The 23,067-nt window shown below is 35.0% G+C and overlaps 2 protein-coding genes across 19 annotated transcripts in view; one reads left to right on the top strand and one right to left on the bottom strand.

The window, feature by feature from the left end:
* The window catches only part of LOC135216228 (rho guanine nucleotide exchange factor 12-like), an 823,284-nt gene extending 803,598 nt beyond the window's left edge, over nt 1-19,686 (top strand). For 14 of the 18 annotated variants that reach the window (XM_064251362.1, XM_064251370.1, XM_064251361.1 and 11 more), the window contains 7 exons: nt 4,322-4,453; nt 4,685-4,863; nt 5,817-6,017; nt 9,395-9,750; nt 11,732-11,984; nt 12,652-12,749; nt 17,788-19,686. In XM_064251362.1, the coding sequence (XP_064107432.1) occupies nt 4,322-4,453; nt 4,685-4,863; nt 5,817-6,017; nt 9,395-9,750; nt 11,732-11,984; nt 12,652-12,749; nt 17,788-17,928 (1,360 nt within the window). In that variant the 3' untranslated portion in view covers nt 17,929-19,686. The remainder of the gene's footprint in view (nt 1-4,321; nt 4,454-4,684; nt 4,864-5,816; nt 6,018-9,394; nt 9,751-11,731; nt 11,985-12,651; nt 12,750-17,787) is intronic. The other 4 variants (XM_064251363.1, XM_064251365.1, XM_064251373.1 and 1 more) reach the window with 4 other exon arrangements.
* Nucleotides 19,687-19,739: 53 nt separating this feature from the next.
* Nucleotides 19,740-23,067, bottom strand: part of LOC135216229 (sorting nexin-2-like) — a 131,412-nt gene continuing 128,084 nt past the window's right edge. The window contains 2 exon segments of the mRNA XM_064251380.1: nt 19,740-21,566; nt 22,814-22,966. Of these exon segments, the coding sequence (XP_064107450.1) occupies nt 21,516-21,566; nt 22,814-22,966 (204 nt within the window). The 3' untranslated portion in view covers nt 19,740-21,515.

Below are 23,067 nucleotides of genomic sequence, written 5' to 3'. Positions count from 1 at the left end.
CATTTCCTGCTGCATTTCCCCCAACAATTTCTCTTCCCCCGTGCCTGTGAACTCGACATATAGATATAAATCTCATACATTTTTTGTATATACCTTGATGTTATGTGATTACGAAGAGGTGTTGGCCTGAAGTTCCATCTCCCATTTCCCACAGTTCCCAGAGGGGTCATCATATGGCAACAGCCGGCAGTGTGTGTATGTGTGAGAGAGAGAGAGAGAGAAGAGAGACGAGAGAGAGAGAAGGAGAGAGACGAGGAGAGAGAGAGAGAGAGGGGGGGGGGGTCCCATGTTAAACATTCCTCAGAGAGAACGAGTAAATATTTACCCGAAAATGAAGTGTGAGTGTGAGTTCAGGGTTCGTATTAAGCATGTTTAACGTGGGCACACGAGTTCTGAGGATCTCATGGGGGTCTTGCCAATTTTTATGTCGTGTTTTTGTGTAGTTTTATTCTGGATTTTACTGAAAAAAAAAAAAATGTACATAACAGACGAATTGGGGTGTCGTCGTCATACCGGTTTAGTTCCGGCATTGCTCCTAAGAGATAACCATTCTTTAGTTTCAACTCGTACTTGATCCAGTTATAGTTTCACTCCAATATTTTTTTTTTCACTTTTAGAATAATAAGAGATATCCTTATAAACACACACAAACACACACGGGCTTCATTTTACACACTTATTCGGTTTTTTTTAAAGAATATGTGTACGCCGATTTTGCAGTTGAATATTGTAATTTTCTCCTTTTTTATACCCATTATAAACTATTTTGGGCAAATTCGCGGTGTATGGATCTGTGGGATTTGTTATTCATAGCTTGTGTATGGGATAGTCATGTCGTTTATTGTGAAGCAACATTGCTGTGCACTTTATAAAAGAGGTCTCATGTTGCGCTGGGGTTTTTTGTTAACACTTTTTCATTCTGTTATTTCCAGGTTAATGCTTATAGTTTTTTTTTTTTTTTTTTTTACGGGGAAGGTTTTATATTTGAAGTTGCTTAATACCACCTGAGGTCATGTTATTTTTTATAATAATTTTATTTGTGTCCGGGGGTCGTATTTTTATTGGCGGTTGGTATAATTGAAGTTGTACCTTTGAAGCATAAAATGGATCACACTTGCACCTCGTCCTATTGACATTGCAACTATTTATTGTGTCATTTTTAGCTTGTTTCCTATATCTGGTATGTTTCTTTATAATCAGGTATTTTTAAAAGAATATGATTCCGTTATGTGACTGATAGCAGGCCTTGACTTTTAGAAATAATGGCCCAGTGATCATCAGAAACTACTGAAATGTCGCTCTAGACACCCTTATGAATTCTGTGGAGCGATCACCAGATGCTCCTTCCATTCGGTTCTAGTCAGACGAGTTGCGGGAACTCCGCGCGCCTCCCCCTGGAAAGTAGTAAATAAAGCTCTTTCGTCCTCCGTGTACCAGAATGCTCCCTGTAGAACGTCACCGCTGAATCAAAACCCGTTTTGTGGTAACAGTAGAACCCATCGGCGACGACGACTTATGTGTCGTAGAGAATATGTTTCGGGAACTCCGCCGGAAGTCGCTGCAGCTAGAGAGGGGCGCCCTCGAAAAATTTCGATCGGAGCGACGCGGTTCGCTCTCCGACAAGAGCGACAAAAATTCGTCGTCGTCCTCTGCAAGCGGCGGCGGTGGCAGCAGCAGCAAGGATCATCACCATCATCACCACCACCATCACCACCATTCTCATCATCCTGACAAGGAAGGAAGACGCGGCTCCCTGGTCAGCAGGTGATGATGACAAGATGGTCGCGGTTTTTAATAGATATAGTATATTTAACAGTGAATGGGCTTCTGTTTCTCATGCGATATGTTTTTGTGCTTGTTTTGGGGCCCAATACCTTAGGATGATCTTTTTATCGACTCAAACAAATTACCGGTGCTACTCTGGCTTGTTTATACGCGTCACTCCCGATGTGCTATAGTACCAAACATGGCGGAAGCCCAGTGGGACGCAGTTTTTTTTTTAGTACTAGCCCTTCGGAGAGCAAAGTATTATATACACCCATTTCTATATTGTGTCCGTCGACAAATTATATTGATAAACGATATCTTTGATCACCGAGGGGCTAGTTACTAAACACGGCCATGTTTAGTACTAGCACCTTGGAGGTGACGTTCTAAACACGGCCATGTTTAGTACTAGCACCTTGGAGGTGACGTTTAGATAAGAGCCAAAGAAGCAGCCAATTACCTGAGAAAACATACGATTGCACGAGAAGCCTGAACAGATTTTTAATGAAAATGAAAAATTGAAGTACTTGAAAATGTGGTTAGTATCTCTATCTCTCTTTGGAAGGATTATTTACCGATAATTCATGTGGCTGCGTCTATCTGTAGGCGGTTGTTGTCTCGGTTAATTCTTCCTGTTCATCTCTCTACCCCTCTAACTGAATGAAGAAGATTGCTGAAAACAGATAGACAACCGTACCAGCTGGTCTGTTGGGAAACCTCCTCACCTGGCGTGTGTTTGAAATCGGGCCAAGAGAGTGAGATATTCCATATTGATTATTCCATCGCACATCTGATTTTATTCATTCTTATTTTTATTATTTCCTCTCACGGATGCTCTTTGAGATTGTTTATTGTTCGGTTGTCGTTAGGTCTTAGTGATAATGAGATGCGACAGGGAAAATGGCTTGATGTTTTCATCAAATAGGTTGACATGTTTGATGGAGGGGAAAACTATCATTGAAGCGAATCAGGTTTTGTTATAATGTGCGAGTAAGCTGCATTTGTCTTTATCAGGGTGCTGTTATATATAAAAAAAAAGTATATTGTACGTTTATACACGGTCGTAAATGGAGGTGCTGTATAATAACAAAAGTTCTTCAGTTTAATGCCATATATTTCAAAGTTATTATCTGCGGGCAAAAAATTAGATATTTAAGTAATTACAGTTTGCCGTCATCGTGATAAAGCTCCAGGAATTCTTTAGGGATGTATAACCTAAAATTACCTTTACGAGTCTCTCGCCTCTTCTCTCTCTCCATCCTCCTCCTTCTCTTCTCTCTCTCTCTTCTCCCTTCTCTTCTCTCTCTCTCTCTCTCTCTCTCTCTCTGTCGCCGGTAATTGTTGTGGATGTATTTGCGAGCGGGTGAGGTTGATGGAAGGCGGCGATTCAATTAGAGAGGCAGACGCATCGTGTTCCCACCTGTCATGGCGTCACCGCTCTTGCAACAATAACCTGGATGATCTCTCTCTCTCTCTCTCTCTGGTTTATTGTTGCCAGTTCCATGGTTTCGTTATGATTGGCGGACCCTGTGAAAGCTGTATGTGATGAATAATTTTATACAGCTGTGAGAACTGTGAAATGATCGTTAATTTGTTTCGCCTTTTCACTTTCGTGATTAATGGAAGGGAAGCAGATATTGAGGCTAGTCTGACAGGAAAGATTAGTGTGTATTGATTGTTTTTTCTACCGTGCGCCGTTTCCGGTATTGTTTACATTCTGTTTATTGCATAAGATATCCCCTCCCCCCCCCCCCTTCCCCCCCCGCCCCATTTTCTCTTGCAATATAGGTTGTCATAGTTACTGTTATAAGACAAGTTTGAGTTTTATTCTTATGTAATAACCCCAGAATTGTTCACTTATCTAGTTTCCCACAATTTCTTTCTCGTCATTTTCCAAGTGTCCACTTTTTCATTCTTTATACACAGTATGCATCTCTCTCTCTCTTCTCTTCTCTCTCTCTCTCTCTCTCATATTTATACAATAGAAATTTCTTATTGGAAGTTCATTTACAACAATCATTATTGCAAATGTCATTATTTTCCTCCCTGTTATCCCTTGTGATGCAATTTAGAGTCTTTAGCCTGTTATAATAGATGTCTTGGAAATATTACCTTTTCAAGTTGTTGTTGTTCTTTGTATTATTTTTACTCTTCTTCTGTAAATTTTCCTATAGTTTTTTGTTAGAACATCCATTAATATGCATTACAATTAGTCAATATCTATAAATTTCTAACTTTTCTTTCTGTTTCTAAGAACTTTTTAAAAAAATATGAACACTTAGAACGACTAGCAGTTTTCGTAATTCCTATGGAAACCTGTTGGGAAGGATTACATATAGTTAGAGGTATGATGAGGATGACAGCAATTTTCTGTGCATCAAAGGCAAAGGGTTGATAACTATGTATGTCACAACTGTTACATAATTCCTTTTTTCTATCCTGCCTATATCTGCCTTTCAGCTTTTTAAGCTGAGTATGCTAACTTTTTAGTAAATCATATGTTTCTGTGAGTGACATTGGCTAATCTTGTTTTTTTTTCTTTGTAATTTTGCAGATGGTTCCGTCATATCCAGGAAGCACAGGAAGCATACACAGCGCGAGATGGACGAAATCGCAGGGCCCACACACAAACGCCACTTCCAGACTCTGATGATCAGCCTACATCATCAGCTGATGCCCTTAGGGAGTAAGTGCTTTGTGTTTGACACAATAGCGTATCGCTTTCATTGTCATTTCTTTTAGAGTTAATTTTGATTTTATATGAACTATTTTGACATATTTCATGTTATTTGATAATGGCAGGTGTAAGATTGTGAAGTATAGGTTGATAGTTTGGACAAGAAATCCACCACCCTTACCAAAATTCATCTGTATTGTGGATGTGGATAACACTTATAATTTATATGTTGACTTTCAGTGGTGATGATGGAGGAGACATTGATGGGGGAGATGCAGCAGACGGTGCAAATGATGCATCGGTCGATGGTAAATCCAAGGGTCAAGATCAGCTTGCAAAATGTGACGACTCGTCATCAACCTCGGCCCCCACTGCAGGACAGCCGTCATCTCCAGCAGATTCTTTATCCAAGAAAACTGGTAAGTCATAGCAAACACCCGTTAATAAAATGATTGTACTCTTGGCAGTCTGTCCTTTCTGTTCTCTCACAAGTATAGTAGAAATCAATCTATACCTGATTCTCTCCTTCAGACTGGATGCTAGTGATTGGTAATGGGTTTCATTGCTCTGCTTGAAAATAAGACTTTTAGTGCTCAAGTATATTATTAAAAACAAAGTTAATACTGTACTTCACACTGCACATTTTTTTAATTAGATATGCCCAGAACTTTTCTCATTCTATTGATTTGCACTGTAATTTAGAAAAAAAAAATAATTGGAAACTATTCAGACAGTCCAAAATCATGCATTCATATCTAAGCACTGTAAAACTGACCTTCTCCTTCATAAGGCTGCTGTACTATGATGCACATGGCTCCTAAATATGACCATACCCTATGCTTATTGCATGGCAGGGGGTTGGAAGTGTGTATTAAGCCTTGTTTTATACTGGGATTTATCAAGCTTGCTCTGTGCACTTAAGAAAAAAAAGATTTTGTTTTTGTATTCGGTCACAACTCACTCTCCACCACTAGCACCCTTCCTCAGTGTAGGATTTCCCCTTTGTGTCACTGCCTTATTTACATATAGTGTTCAGATGCTAAAGATTTAACCGTTATGTACCCTCCCTTCCAATGTACCCTCAATGAAAGCATGTTAGTTCCATTTTGCCTGTAAGAAAATTAAGCAGGAATTTAATATTTAAACTGTAGCATTCAACATTATAATTATTATACTGTAATTGCATGGTAGATGACAATGTTCATGTTACTATTTTATGTAAGACCCCTTTTGTAGAACCCCAGAATCTTATACGTCTAGCATTGTACTCTAGTTCAGTTATAAAAAGAGGCAGTGAGTAAATTGAGGTGGTGGTGCAAGAGGTGATGGTGAGTGGTGCTGAATGGTGATGGTTGATGTTGGGTAATGACAGCAGAGGTGGGCGGGGCGAGTGGCAGCAGTAGCGGCCCGGGTGGCCCTTCTCCCTCAGCGGGCCGTAGTCCGGCCTCAGGCCGCCGCTTGCAAGAGGTCCAGATCATCCAGATCGTGGAGGGCCCGACGCTCATCCAACCCTCGGAGGTGAAGGTCTCACAGGGAGTGGTCCTCTCTGCCGAGCCTGTTCTCACTCCTATAGGTAAACCCTCCCTTTTATTATATGTAATATCTTAGGGAATTCAGTAATAGCATAAGGAAGGCAAGTCAGTTTGATTTTTCTTTGGTAATATTAGTTGCCCTTTTAATTCATTGGCTGTTTGTAGATATCTTAGTTGTTTTCACTTGTTTTGTAGTTAGAGGAGTAATGTAGACATGTACTATTAGGGAGTGTCCACAAACCACCAACATTTCGTATCAAGCATGCTAGTACTTTGTATGAATACAGGATTTTTCATTGGTTTTGGACGTTTCAAGATTTCTCTTATTAACATCATTCTGTTGATTACCTTCTGTTACAATGTTAAATGATTCCCAATTAATGGTGTGATCCTAAGAACTTACCCATGGTCCTTCTGCTAACATATGCATGAGATTACAATAACCCTTTGCATCTTGGCATGGGCATTGGTCAGCTTTCCTTTTTACTTACAGTGCTACATTAATCAGTATTTTAATATATAGGCAATTATTTTAATTTTTGCCTTTTTTTTTCTTTAGAAAGTGAAAATTTTTTGTTTCATTTGCTAAATGTCAAAGCAGTACATTCAAAATACAGAATATTTTGTTTTCTCAATAGTACTTTAAATGGTACTATTTATATAGTAATTGGTTTCCCTCGTCAGCTTTTGCCATCTAAGAGATCACATCAAATAAATTTACTGTATAATATTTAATTGTTTTCAAATACAAAGATAACAGATAATTATATTATTCATTTCTATTAGAATTTCAGGACTCTTTCAAAAAAAATATAAGCTTTATGTGAGCAGTCTATTTATGAACCTAAGAAAAGCATAACTTTCTGTAACTATTGCATCTCTTAATTTCATGTTTAGTATGTTATTTATTCCTTATCAATTATTTTTCTTATTAACAGGCCTACAGGAGAAAAGATTATGTTTTAGATAGGAATTATAATTTGAAGATAATTAGGGAAATGTGTTTTGTATTTCATCTGGTGTTCTTAATGGATGGTCATATTAAAGACATTTTGTTTTTGTTTTAACAATTGTACTCAGTGATAATTATACCTTGTACATTAAATATATTAAAAATTGTAATTGATGTATATATATAAAAAAGTTTAAAGTTATAAAACTTCATAGGTTATTTTGGTATACGTTGGTTGTATCGGTATAGTTTTACTAACATTGATGGAACAGGAGGTTCGTAAAATATTATTAAATTATTAAAGAGTAATGTACTGTGTTAAATGGGTTATGTTTATCTTGTCAGGTTGTGTATATAGAAACTCTTCATATAGGGAATGCTTAGGTATATAACAATAACACAGAGCATTGTTAAAGAATTTGCTATTATAGTATCAGTAAGAATCAAGTTCAATTAAGTTCAGCTCTTGTGGCTTTTATGACAGTCAAAATCTGGCATTATTACTGAAATGTTTTAATTACATACTATTATAGTTTATCCTGTGTGAAATTATTTATGTAAAACATTAGGTAAAAAATGTTCCTGTATGATAAATACCACAGATTGAATTTGCTGGAAGGAAATGATTATTTGTGCTAATCATTTGTGCTAGCAACCTTAATTGTTGATTCTTACATTGCTCTTCACCTAGTCTTTTAATAATTTGTACAACTTTGTAGGAAGAGTATTGAAATTTGAATCACAATAGGATTATGATAAATAATAGAAAAGCAAAGTTTTTAGTCCAGTGTTAACAAAATCACTGAATGGGTTACTTTATTATTTTTTTTTTTTAGTATCCCTCAAGTTTAGTTCAAATGTACTTAGGGAGAGTTGTATCTTTGCAGTACTTATAGTACATATATTTTAGTCTTTTTTACATTAACATATGGTAGTGTAGACACAAATCAATATAAGTTTTATAAGTAAAATAGTGAAAAAACAAGTCATACACACTCATACATACTTGCAAACAGACTTTATCTGCAGTTGAGAAAAATTTAAATATATTATTATTATTATTATTGTTATTATTGAGTTTTATATATTAACTGCTTATAGTAAACAACAGTTGAGCATGTCAAGTCAAAAATTTTCCCACCCATGCATATACTGTATTATATTTGCATGTGATTTCAATTCACAGTTTTTCAATGAGAAACAAACAACTGCCCCAAGCTTTGAAACATGGTTATGAGCATGGTGATGAGGTGATGAACTCTGTTTGTGCTCATCTCTTTTCTTGGGCAGTTGCGGTATTTTCATTAAAGTACATTTATTGCTGCAAACCTATGGATTTCCTTTCTTCTGATACATGTAGGTGTGTTTGTGTACTTATGCAGTTGATATTGAGGTATTCATTCGTAAATTAATCAAGTTTTAAAGCTAAAGCTTCATTTTTCCTCTTTTTAAAAGCAAATATTAGCAGTTTATGAGAAAACTTATACATAGAATACAAAGTACACTGCTATATGTGTCAGATTACATGCATTATAAGAACTAGAATTAGATTTTTTTAAAAACAGCTCAGAATATGCTGGTTTCGTATATCACACATTTTCATAAATCGTTTACGGTATGGCCATGATATGTCATTGGAATAAAAGAAAGTGGGATATTTTTATATTGTTAATGATCAGCAGTACAGTAGTAGTATTTATTAATTCTTGGCCACCAGTTTAGTCAGCTGTTGTCACAGTATCCTGTGTATATGATAGTAGGAGGGCTGGAGATGTATTCATTTACAGAGGTAATGTTAAGCATTTAGTTTTTTAGCAGATTTGATAGGTAGTACACTACTATACTGTATAGTTTTAAGCACGATGCTCTACAGTTATTTGTTTTCTATTCACTTTTTTTTTTATTTGCTTGGAGGTTAGCCAAATTCAGCTAAAACAACAAATGTCTTAGGTTCTTTATGTTTTATGTTTTTTTTTATACAAATTCATTTTTCTTGTTATTACTGTATTTAGCAAGCTAGAATTTGAACACAGTACATTACCCTTTGTACAGTTGTCCTTGTAAGGTATAGATTAACATTCAGAAAAAAGAACAAATACAAGGTACCTGGGACTACATATCTGAATTTCACTTAGCTTTTGTAGTGTAATCTAAATTCTGCTGGCCTTTAATCAGTATCCAAAGTTATTCTTTCTCACATCCTGTTGTCAGTGATAAAAATTACATAACTGCCATTAAAAAGTTACCCATTACCTGTACAGTTATTGATGTCAGTATACACTTCATACACTTATATCATTCTTTAAAATATTTCAGGATTTAGTATGGTCTTAGCTAATGGGAAAAGTATTCTTAGTATGTAGTAGTAATGTGTCCTATTTCTCTTATATATATTTACTAGTTGACTGGCCAGTATGAAATTATTAAGTTAGTAATCTCTTATAAACTTAATATTTTTTTCCACAGAGCATTTAAGGCGAAAGGATTTGAAAATCCGCCAGGCATTAGAAGAAAAACAACACATTATTGCTGACATTTTAAACATTCCGCACGAACATTTTGAAAATGTGGTGGACATGGCAGGTGAACCCACTGTGGGGAATAAAGAACCTAAAGAGTTGGTATTGGCTGCCTTGTTCCAAGCCAAATGTTTACAAGAGACTTTGAATGAAGCTCTCAATATTGGTGAAGGAGACATAATTGCTGCTCGTGCCAGTAATGATGGTGCCAATAAAACTGCCAACCTACCACTGTATCAGGCACCAATGACCAAGCTTATGAGTATATCAACATCATTGCATCAACAGCTTACTTCACTATTAGTAAGTATTGTATATGGGATTTTATTTTACCATTTTACCAGATATGATTTTCTATGTAGACTTTATTATAATTTGTGTAACAGAGTCTGCTGGGTTATATTACAGTATTTCAGGAATTTTCACTACTACATGTTTGATAGTTAAATCTCGACACCTAGTCTTGGAGTTCTTTCTGCTTATATATTTATTTTAGCCTCTAATTAAGGGAGAAAATTATTTCACACCTGACTAGTATTGTACATACTTAAACGTTCAAGATATAACCATATGTATGTAATCAGTTAGGTTTCTGTAAAATTTTGGAGACCCTTGATGGAAGTCATCAGCCATACTCAGACCAAATTTAGCATGTTTTTGTAAAGTATTGTTAAATCATTATGCTCTTCTTAGATCTTCAGAAGGTATACAACTATTGTTATAACCTTTTTCATGAGAAAGTTACATTGGAATTGAAAGTACTACTAGTAAATTTCATCCATTGATTCAAAAGATCCAAAAACTAAATTTCATTTTGTTTGCAGTTTCAAGTGTAATAATTATTGAAAGAATATTTTATATACTTGTAGTACAGTAATTGCAGCTTTTATAACTTTATCATTGTCCCATTTCCTTTGATTAATTTCTTTTATGAAAACTTTAACATTTGTTAAGCAGTGGGTTTACGGGCAATTATTTAAGGGGTACCAGCCATTGAATTTCGAGGAATGATCAAATTTTAGTTATTAACAGTTTTCAACTGTTTTATATCTAAATAAACATATCCTGAAGCAATAATGCAAAAAAAAAAAAAAAAAAAAAAAAAATGGGTTTATTGACAATTTTGTTCATCACTTGTGCGATCACTGTGAACCACAAATTGTAATTTAAAAAAAAAAACTTGTAAAAAACTGTATGAATAATTAAGGATAGGACCAAGTAAGTTATACACCGTTTTGGACAGTTTTGTGTGTAAATAAACATATTTAGTAATGTTATTCTTTAAAAAAATTGAGATAGGTTCATGGACAATTTTGTTCATTGCTTGTATGGCACTGTGAACAACAAATTGTAAAAAAAAAATGTAAAAAAAAGTCTGTCCCATTATCTTTACGGGATGTGTCAGAGAAAACAGGTTTTAATGATATAGGGATAACTTGCTATAGATGTCCAGATTCTCACAGGATTTTTGAAAGTCCAAACATTTTCTTTTGCTGTTTTCTCAAAACTTAACTTTTTTTTCAAAATTAAATGCTTATTTCTCCAAGAAGACTGAACCAAATTCAATTAAACTTTCTATTTTGTCGTCGAGAAAGTTACATTCCTGTGCAACTTAATTTTTCATAATAATTTTTGAAGTGACATGTTTTTTTACCAACTGCAAAACAAATGAACTAAGAGGTCAAATTTCTAAATTTCCACATGAGAGAAACTTCATTATTAGTTGTAGAATAAGTGGCAAAAATTTGAAGCAAAATCGTTATATCAGAAGGTAGAAACAGTCATTTACTTTACGATGGGGGCCTATGGCGTAGGCATGCCCCTTAAGTTTCTAAGGCGCTTATAGCCACTGAAAATTAGATAGTATCTCTCTTAACAATATTCATAGCTGTTGAATATATTACAGACAATTCTAGTGTGAAAACAGATACATTTTTAGATATAGGGAAGTTTCTTTTTTATGCAGATGACATTGCAGTAACCCTTAAACCAGAGGAAGATGTGGATGCAACTTTATAAATTGCATGTGGACCTTTTGTATTTTTAATATTTTATTGTATGTCATTTACAATGTTCAGGGGTACATGCATAATTTCTGGATAGATAGTACAAGTGTGTACACACACACTTAAACCATAATCCAAGGTTAAAGAAGAAATTCTGGTGCTGGAGAAGTGTTGTTTACATATACGTATAGATTAAAAAAAGGCAGAGGCCTAAAAAAAGCAAAAAAAAACTAAGGCTTTCATTGACTGCACACCATTAATAAATATCTGTATTACAGAATCTTATCTCTGAACGCGATGACGAGCGAGAACGTATGCGTAAGGAATTAGTGGCATCAAAAGAGCAGCTGCGTTTGTTGCACATGCGTCAAAACTCAAATACGCCAACATCCACCACCACAATATCATCTACAGATGCACCTCAACCTGTTGCTACTTCACCTCATACCTCTCGACCAAGCTCTTTTGTGTCAGTAGCATCATCTACAGCAGATCACTCTGATACACCTGATCATCATGACACAGATGAAGGTATAGTATGATACACAAATACGTATATGAAATTATTCTGTGTACAGTAATTGCTTATGGCTTGGGAAATGCATTTTTTCATGGTTCTGTAGACTTGCATTTCTTCTAATTCATTATTATGTATTTGTAGTCAATTTTAAATTCTTTAAAATCTGTCCTACATTTATTTAGTTACATGTTGTGTGTCTTGCCTATGTTATTTATATTGTGGAAACATATAATTGCATACTTGAACCATATTTCCATGTACAGTATAAAAGGCTTATTTGTTGAACCTTCCTTACTTACCATTGAATTTCTTGTGATCCTTCACAAGAAACTATGTAATATTTAGTCTTGAAGCTATTTTGATTTGACTTTCAAACCATCAAGATTCTGCATAATACATTTATATTTTTATTTGGAAGTCGAGGAGAACCATTGTAGAATTTGTATTTTGCAAATAGTGTAATTTGAAATGCCCTGCAGATTTAGTATTATTGAGTCTGATGGTTTGAATGGTGCTTACTAAATATAGCAGGCAATGAGATTTCTGTACAAATAGTATTTCATTTGTCTTGCAGTTATGCTTTCATCGAGCCTCAGCGATTGTATATTTTATGTTGTCAAATTTAATATGTAACACTTATGATACTCTCAAATTAAAAGCAATTTATTCTTACCACAGAGAGTCGAAGTGAAATGCCCAAGGTTAACAGCCTTCTCCCAAGGGATTGTGAAGATTCCAAGGAAGAAATAGTTCCAGAGGTAAAGATTACGTTAAGGGTAATGAAAATGATTCTTTAGAGATATTAATCCAGTGACTAAGTACTATAAGGAAAAAGCAAATGGGGACTGTAATGTGCTTCTCTACTCTAAATGATTGTTTATAGGTCAACCCTTGATGTTTGGCCAGAATATCAATAATTTATGGTATTGGAACAGTTACAGATGCTTCTCTTATTATGATAGAGTTAGTTTCTGAAAAACCTCTTGTGAAGCAGTAATATCATAGGTCAAAAATAACCCTTTTGTTGTCAAGTTATTCTCAGTAGTGAGTTACAAATATATATATCAAAATAAAAGTAAAAACAGGAACATTATTAAAAACAGGAACATTATAATGGAAGCATTGAAACTCGCCTTTCATATAAAAATTCTATTTTTAAAATTAGTTGGTAAATTGTTCATAAATGAAAAGATTATGCCAGGTGTGCAATATTATTTATTCAATTTAAATTAGCATAAAATAAGAAAGTAATAATGAAAATATGCATTCATGTCTTCAGTGCATGATTAAATAAAAATACAATTAGATTTGTTCCATTTCCTGTGACAAGCACTGAAGAAAATAACATTTGAATAAAAATCAGGAATGTACTATAAATGCACTCATTTTGCTTTTACATTCATAATATACACACAGAATAATGTTGTAGTTATGTATTCAAAGCTATATGATCCTAGAAATAAAATTTGAGTAATGTAAGTAAATTTTTACTCTAGGCAAATTCTCATGAGCAAAACAAATCTTTCTTGGAAAGAATGCAACTTAAACCTGCACTGCTGGTCAAGTTGCTATGGAGATTTATTAGGCAATCACCCATTTACATGTAAACATTGAGTGAAAGGTTTCGAGTTTGAAATTTTTCGTGATTTTGCTTTTGTTTTCCTAATGAACATCACAGCCTAGCCTACCTTAAGCATGCCTCAAGACACTTACACTAGCCTAGCCTACCTTCAACATCCTTAAAATTACTTACACTGATAAAATTAACTGCTGGATGATGAAATTAGTAGATTAGTAGAAAGCCTCACTCATAATGCCACTTACCTGTACTCATTCTGGTCTGGGTTGTACTAAAGTATGAATGTTCCTGAGCTGGGTTGTGAGAGAGAAAAAGGGTCGGTGCGCGCACCCCTCTTCCCTTCAGAGCCACGCACGTTTAGCCGAAGTACTTGAATGAGCCATGGCACACCTGGATAGTTCTGGTAATTATTTTACTAGTGGAGCTGCCACCACCTAACAAAAAGGTATCAAGAGACCTGTGGGTGACATCCCTTGGGTAGAATGAGGTGAACATACTCTTGACGGTGCCAGGCTGCTTCCCTCATTACCTGTTGGGCTGGGAAGTTCTTCCTGAAGGTGAAAGAGGCCCCCAACACCCCTGATGTTGAGAGCTCGTACATGGATTGGAGGGTCATCTGCAGTACAGGCAGTCCCTGGGTTACGACGGGTTTGGCTTACGACATTCCGAGGTTAAGGCGCTTTTCAATTATATTCATGAGAAATTGTTTCCAGGGTTATGAAACATGTTCCAGGGTTATGTCACCTACAACGCTGATCTGGCAGAAGAAATATGGCACCAAAAATGCAAAATAATCAATATTTGAAGCTTTTTTTGATGAAAAATGCTATAAGAGTGCATTTTACATAGTTTTGAATGCACCCAAAGCATTAAAAGTAAGGTTTTCTTAGAATTTATGACGCTTTTCCAGCTTATGACGATTTTCGGCTTACAACGCGTCTCAAGAACGGAACCCCCATCGTAACCCGGTTACTGCCTGTACTGGGGAATTTGTTAACTCTGGAAATTAACCTCCTGTAGCCAGGAGATAGTGTTATTAGATGATTATGAAGTCTCCCACTTTGACATTGATTGCAACACTGAACAAGCAGTTTCCATCATGAAGGGTATCTTTGATGCAGCTGTTCAGTGCTAAGATATCTATGATGGACCTCCATCCTCCAAAGCTTCCTTTACTAGGGAGATGTAGCTATAGAAGTGGAGACCTGCTCCAAACAGTCTTCATCACTCACTTCTGTAGCAGTCTAGTCAGGGGAGGGGGCCATTGGTCCTTGAAAGGAAGTCCATATCCACCTTTCAAGACTGCTACTACCATGCCATCCAGTTAGTGGAGGGGGAGGGCCAATGTCCTCAGGAACCCCATCTTTTCTTACCCCTACCTCCTCTTTTAGGCTCACTTGGGAAGAAGGGGGGAAAGGGCCGAGAGGTGTCCACACCCTTTGTAGAGCTAGATGGAGTGGGGTGTTGTCTCAACTTCATCTGTGAATTTTCCCATTTTGCAGACAGCTTAGTATCTTTGGTCTGAACCAGATGGATGGAGGTGGAGAGAAAGTTCTGGAAGGACTCAGTGTGGGATCTCTGCTAGACGAAACATTTTTGTGTGGCTTCCTATTCCTCTTCCCACAATGCTCTTATTTTGGATAAGGCCATACAGGATAAGAGGAATCATGAGAACACTTTTTCCTTGCAAGAAATACACACCTGGTGTAGATCTAAGACTAGATGTAACATTAACCCTTAAACACCGATTGGACGTATTAAACGTCAACGAAAATTGTCTGTTGGGTGCCGAATTGACGTACAAAACGTCGATGCAAAAAAGTTTTTTTTTTTAAATTTGCGGAAAAATAATTATAGGCCTACTTGGCGAAAACTTTTGAATCTCTCACCTTGAGGGATGCTGGGAGTTTACGGATCAAGCTGCTGTTTTGTGCGAATTTCTTTCTTCTCACACTAAAAAGCATCAGCGACACATCTCAGAAATTATTTTGTCACTTTGACATCATTTTTGCACCATTTTATATTAGCCGTTACATAGAGTTTTATATATAAAAATGTGCTCAATTTCATGTAGAATACAACGAAAAACAACTCATGGTTGTAGCTTTTATCAGTTTTGAAATATTTTCATATAAATAACGATAAGTGCCAAAATTTCAATCTTCGGTCAACTTTGACTCTACTGAAATGGTCGAAAAACGCAATTGTAAGCTAAAACTCTTATATTCTAGTAATATTCAATCATTTACCTTCATTTTACAACAAATTGGAAGTCTCTAGCACAATAATTTGATTTATGGTGAATTTATGAAAAAAACTTTTTCCTTACGTCTGCGCGGTAACTCTTCCGAAAAAATCTGAAATTTTTTCGTCCGATTGTCGTAATGTTTGCAAAGTTTTATATTAGCCGTTACATAAAGTTTTATAAACAGAAATGTGTGCACATTTATGTAGAATACAACTAAAAACAACTCATGGTTGTAGCTTTTATCAGTTTTGAAATATTTTCATATAAATAACGATAAGTGCCAAAATGTCAATCTTCGGTCAACTTTGACTCTACAGAAATGGTCAAAAAACACAATTTGAAGCTAAAACTATTACATTCTAGTAATATTCAATCATTTATCTTTATTTTGCAACGAATTGGAAGTCTCTAGCACAAGTATTTCGATTTTGGTGAATTTATAAAAAAAAACTTTTTCCTCACGTCCGCGCGGCAACTCTTCTGGAAAAAAATCATAAATTTTTTTGTCCGATTGTCGTAATGTTTGCATCATTTTAAATTAGCTGTTACATAAAGTTTTATGTATGAAAATGTGCGCAATTTCATGTAGAATACAACAAAAAACAACCCATGGTTGTAGCTTATATCAGTTTTGAAATATTTTCATATAAATAACAGTAAATAGAAAAAATTCGATCTTCGGTCAACTTTAACTCAACCAAAATGGTCGAAAACTGCAATTGTAAGCTACAACACAGTCTAGTAATATTCAATCAATTACCTTCATTTTGCAACAAACGGGAAGTCTCTAGCACAATATTTCGACTTATGGGGAATTTTTTAAAACACCTTTTTTTTATGTCTGCGAGTTACGAATTCATGCATCATATTGTGATAATATTTTCTCTGTGTTGCTTTAATCGTTTTACAATTTGTTATATACCAAAATCATCGCAATTTAGTGTATAATACAACGAAAAAATAATTAACTCATTAGCTTTAACCGTTTTGCTCACAGTGCGATTTGTATACAATTGTATATGAAATTTTGTTCGTGCTGTCATATATTCCAATATTTATATATGATAATGATATTTTTTTTAATTTCTGTTGGTTGCATACTAAACTTCAGGCAATGGCAAAAAAAGAGAGCCAAAAATGAACTCTTTAATCTTGAAATTTAAGCGTGCTGTGTTTTTTTGAAAAAAAAGTTTTTTCCGCTTTTGCACTCGCTCGCGAACGCCGCCGGCATACGGGAGACACTTTCGGAAATACCGGCTCGGCGTTTAAGGGTTAAATGACTACAAGGAGAATGTATTATTCACAATTACACACAAAAATCCAGAGGAATAGCTAGAAAACTTTAACAATAAAGGACACTAGAGAGAGGTCTGCTCTGTATCATAGCCAAAAGAACAATGGTCAACTTGGGTTGGGTGAGAACAGTACCCATTAAGTCTGTATATTGTCGGTGCAGCATTTAAGATACTCCATATATGAAGGGCATAGTGTTTTTATCCTCATAGGAACAAGTATTGGTTCTTAATTTTATTTTTTATGAAAAAGTACAATAAATTTCTTTGTCGATGCTATTGCATATAAAAAACTTATGGAAAAAATGCTAAAATTCTTTTGACATCAATTTAGAACTGGTTTAGTGATATTTCTCTATAAACTGCTCCATTCTTTCCAAAAACAAAGTTAAACCATCCCTTCAGAACCCAAAGTTGTTATTCCAGTGCTGCCATATCTCAAATTGTTTTTATTAAGTTTTAACAATTTTCTAACTTGTCATGGAATGCTATGAAATATTTACTTTTTAAATTACTGTATGAATACTTTGTTACGAGGGAAAACTTTCTTGAATTTCCAAAAATAGTGGTTAGAGATGAACAAATGTTTCACAAGTCAGGCATTGTAATTGAAAGAGTGCAGTTTACCACACCTTATATGCTTTTTAATTTCTCCTCTATATCTTTAAGAGTAATTAGAGCTATTATTTTTTCAGACATTTGAAGATGCTGTAAGTGGAGGAGAACAGACAGAAGGTACTTCCAGAGAAAGTGAAGGTTCTGCTGTGGGGCAGGTATGTAGTGAAGGTGTTGGGAGTAGAGAGAATGAGGGCAGTGATGAAGTTACTACCACCTGAGATCAATAAGTCTGAGGATATGGGGGAGTATCATCTTCCCCACTAATCCCATTCTACACTCATCGCAGGACATTTAAGCTGTGTGCCTCTATTGCTGCCTTTTCCTTGTGGCATGTATCCACAAGAAAGCCTGGATGAGGCTTCTTGAACTGGGAAGTGATTTTACAGGTGTCTATGTGCACCACCTTCCTGAAATCCTAGTGGAGACGACTCTCGAACTCTCTCGACTGAACTACACCTGATAATGGCCTGGACTGCTTTGGTCAGGGACCTTGGCATAGCAACACAAAATATATGTATGTGTATAATATTGTAAATGAAGAGAAGATTATTGAAAATTATATATTATTTACTTTCATATGAAATATTGGCAGTGTGCGTGTGCAACACAAACCTCAGCTGGCTGGACTTGGTATCTGACATGACCAATCAGCAAAAGTGTACTGTACTGTAAATACAAGATTGTGGTGGTCGTGTGTTGTGACACCATAGCCCAGTGCCAGAACAGGTCTTGATACAGGATGTATGGCATTCTGTAAACATAAGACTGTTTTCCAGTTTAGAGCTGATTATCAACAGGTAAGGTTCCTGTAGCATGTGGGAAGCCTCATTGTAAGGTTGTACACCACTAAGATTCCATGTGGTTAACAATTGATTTTGTGATTTGTAAAATGTATTGTCAATATTATTTGGTTGTAATTTCCAATGTACATCAGTTTTAGAAGGTAAACTTATATGCAGGACATTTTTGTGTACGGTAATTTGGAAGTACAGTATGTAGCTTCAGTTTCCTAACCAGCCACATGCTACAGTTCCAAGTTGACTTCAGTGTAACTCCCATGAACGGGACTTTCTCAAGTCGGCTCTTTCATTAATGTTGTACTTTGTTCAAATATTGTAAAAAAAAAAAATCTCCTTTGTCAGTTACGTTCCTAGTCCTTTGTGTTGCTGAATGCTACTGTCCTGCTGAGCCACTGTGGACCAACACCCGAATTTTGAAGTTGCTATAGTATACAGTACAGTATTGGTATGGATGTACCTCTTCGTGTAGGACCTGTCACCACTCCACTATAGACTTATTTTAGCTATTCAGGAGTAAGACTTTGTCATTAAAATTCCCAGTTCTGGCATAGCATTATATTAATATATTAATCTAAACCAATCTTCTTATATTCCCAGACAATTACCTGATAGTTTGCCATCTGAATGAATGCTTGGTTTGAAAGTTTAAAGATGTAATATATATATAAAATACACATATATATTATACATATGTTATTAAGTTTCATAAAATTTATTACAGCATGAATGTCAAGTTTATTCAGTGTTTTCTGCTGTTGGCAACAACAGTTGAGATTTCCAGAACTGAAATTATGGTGGCTATAAAATGGATGTGGTGGCAAAAGGAGTGTAATCATGAAGTGAAGGCAACCTCGGACCAAGGGAGTTTTGCATGTGCTACTTTAGTATAATTTTTAACTTATGCTGGAGCTAGCCAACTGTGCCATTTCCCATTGGGTAAAGAGACTGGAAGATATGGGAGTTTATATATCCTGCTGGTCATGAGGACGTTTCATCCTGTTACAGAAATAAAAGGGTGTTTGTTTTATGTCTTAATTGTACATATCTTTGTTACCCATCAGTTGTGGGTATACAGTAAACACATTGCCACAAAAGTGATCATTTGTAAATTTTAATGTTATTCTATAACCATTAAACATAATGTATAGTGCAAAAGTAATAAAATGACTAAAGGAAGCAGAGTTTTCTTAAGCCTTAGCCTTTACTAGTGTATATAATTAGTAATACCCTTGATCATTAACCTTTATTATTTAAACATCCAACACTGTACAGCAAATATAAATTATCTCTTATTATTCAGACAACTGATGAATGTTGGGCTATTCTCTAAATCACTGTATTAGAGAAGTCTCAAAATTCCAGGTCTGTGCTCAAGTTAAATGTTTACATTAGAGGGAAATATAGCCTATATTAAATCAAGTTATCTATGAACTGTACATGCATTAAATGTCAAATATTCTTACCTCACTGACATAACCATACAATAAAACAAAAGTACTTGCACATGTCAAGAGTTTTCAAGCTAAATACTCTACTTAGCATACCTATATATCTTTTTAGTGGTTTTAAAATGGAATCTCACTATCCAGTAAGTGAATTGATAGCACCTTCACCTCAAAATCGGCCAAATTCATTTGAGCAAGTCTGATTACTTGTAAACAAATTGTCAGCATCCATTATGCCCTTAGCAAATGTTCAATGAAAAACTAAATTTTCAAACTGGCATCTGGTGATATGCACTTCCTGTGTACAACAATGTTATGAAGAATCACTACCAACATCTTCCCCATCAAATCAGCTGCAATACATGAAGGATCTTTATCTACATACAGTAATACATCTTTAAACTTTTCAATTCAAATTTTCAACTGTAGGTATCTACCATTAAATCAGAAAATGTGCAATTGCTGTTACATCACCAAACACCTGCTACTTTTCCCCATTACTGTCAAAGTATAAAAAAACATATCCACACTATTTAAAAATGTATAACCTTCTTTGTAACTTACCCTAAAATTAAGGCCATAAACTGATAAAGGTTGAAACAATACAATTTAAGTGTCCCTACCCTTCTAACTGCTCATGTGTAGTACATGTAACAAAAAAAAATCAGTGAGATAAAATACTTGACATGTCCAAGAAAAATTATAGGCACATAACATGAAGGCTAACTCAAGTAATTGTATTGAAAGCTAAATATGATACCTGATATGTTCAAAATGTAAATACTATGACTGCAAACTTATATGTGTTACATACAAAAATTAATTAAGTCCTACATACTCTGGAGAAAATAATAAAGCAGTGATAGCAAATATATTTTCTTTTTTAAATTTCTCTAAGCATAGATCACTACAGTAACAGAAACATAGTAAAAGTCATCTAGTCTTTAATATATTAATATATGTACTACTGTTACTTGCAAATAGTGGCAAGATTATATGAAATAATGTTGATAAAGTAATGATCTATGCTTTGAAAAAATTGCAGTGTGTTTGTACACACACATGATGCAGCTACTTCATCCCTTTGTAACCCACCTTAGATCTGGTAACTCATTATATACATACTGAACAAATTTCAGATCTTTCTAAAACTGCAACCACTCAAGAGGGTAGCTGTAATCTTGGATTTTCCTAATGCCACACAAATAAAGCAAATGGAATGGTAATCTATTTTCATCCAAACAATTCATTCTCCTGAATACTTTCACAAAAATCAGCAACCCCATTATCACTAGTTTCTTTAAGCACCAAAGATAATGTACCGAAACAATTGGTTAAAACTAATTTTTAAAAAGATTATGTAATTTTTGTCATCTGCAATTCAGAATGAAAGTTTTACATACATATATATATCTATCAGGAATGCTTGGAAAAAATTAAAATCACAGGTATTAATCCCAAGTTATAAAAATGAGAAGAAATTCCTTCCTGGTTACAAAGGACGAAATATATGTTGCACAGCCATGACAGAAGATGCAGTAACTTTATTCATAAAGCACACTATGCAATGGCTTTGGCTTCAGGCATGAACGTCTCCCAAACCTTGATGATCTGTTGAAAAAAGTGAAATAAAATGCTTGGTGTACTTCTCCTATGAGGAGTAATTTTAATACTGTATGGAAATATTTTTCCTCAATTTAAAGCATCTTCTGAGCTCACTTGAAAGGATCATGCAACTTTGTTAATTTAAATGACTTCAGAAAACAATTTTACCTTTTGACAAAATAAATTTTCAATAAAACCTACTGAAAATAGTCTGCCCAAGTTCCATGCAGCAGGATCCCCATCACATCTACTCTTACTATTGAAGACTAAGAGTAGAATAAGCAGATAGGTCATTGGTTCACTACAATCCCATTAAATATATGTTTTCAGAATAGCAATTTAAGAGGGAGGAAGACCCTTCACTGAGATATCAAAAGGTTAGCAGAGAGAATTGAGGATGATAAGATCAAGTCAATCCACAGTTCAATAGAAAAATGGTCATAACATGAAGAGTAAAGTTTCTAATAATTTTCTTTTATATAGCCAGCACAATAGTTTGTACTTAGAAGCAGATCAAAATGAATAGCATTGTACATTTGCCAGGAACTGAAGACGAGAGCAAGGGAACCACAAAATGCCACAACTCCAGTGATGATGTGGTTTAAAGAACCTATTGGTAATATGAACAAATGCAACATCCACACCCAAAATAAAAATAAGCCAATGCAAAGGAGAAAGTGCTTTTGCTTCATGGACCATACCCTTCAACTGAGATACATCCACCAGACACATCTGAAATAGTTCTTGTAAGGACCCAGTAGATCCAAAAAGGAAATTATATTTCTGCCTACACATATGATGTTAAAATATAAGAGGAATATCAACTCTTAAGTATGCTGAAGATAAAATTTGGTCACTATGACAGGGTAAAAGATCCTGGCTAAAGTATGAAAAGGGGATCTATAGTCTGGGGCACCAGAGGATCAAATTTTAACTATGAAACCTGGGCATAAGTTAGCCTTATCAACAAACAACACTTTGTTGTAATGACACTAAAAAATCTCTCTAACTCAATTTCTTTTCTAATATTGTATTTCTTTTTCATTTTTAGACTCACAAGTATAACATCTTGACCACTATAAACGTAATGGATGGCACTTCTACTAATAATACTAAGCAATGCAAAACAACAAGAGAAATGCTTGTGTACACAGAAATGGAGAGGAAGGAGTATGTAGTTATAAAGACAATTCCGCTGACATTAAACTAAAGAGTTTACAATACATTTCATGGAAAAGAGATGAAAATATTACCTGCTGCTGTGATGTCATGAGGGCTTCAAGGTACTTCACTAGCATGTCCTTAAAGTCTTTAACACGCACAACATCAAACCTGTCTACTTCTTTCTTGATGGCACGAGAAATACGATCAAATTCTTCTTGACTTCTCTCCACTTTCACTTCCCACTAAAAGAAAAAAAATTTATTAATACAAAATTGTAAAAAACCATTAATTAATATTTGTCTGCCAAAACCTGGCAATCAAAATATCAAAATCAACCAGACTC

Source organism: Macrobrachium nipponense, chromosome 6 (genome assembly GCF_015104395.2).
Source record: "Macrobrachium nipponense isolate FS-2020 chromosome 6, ASM1510439v2, whole genome shotgun sequence".
In the NCBI taxonomy this organism is placed as follows: Eukaryota; Metazoa; Arthropoda; class Malacostraca; order Decapoda; family Palaemonidae; genus Macrobrachium; species Macrobrachium nipponense.
Note: the sequence above shows the minus strand (reverse complement) of the source record. Positions and strands in the feature narration are given on the sequence as shown.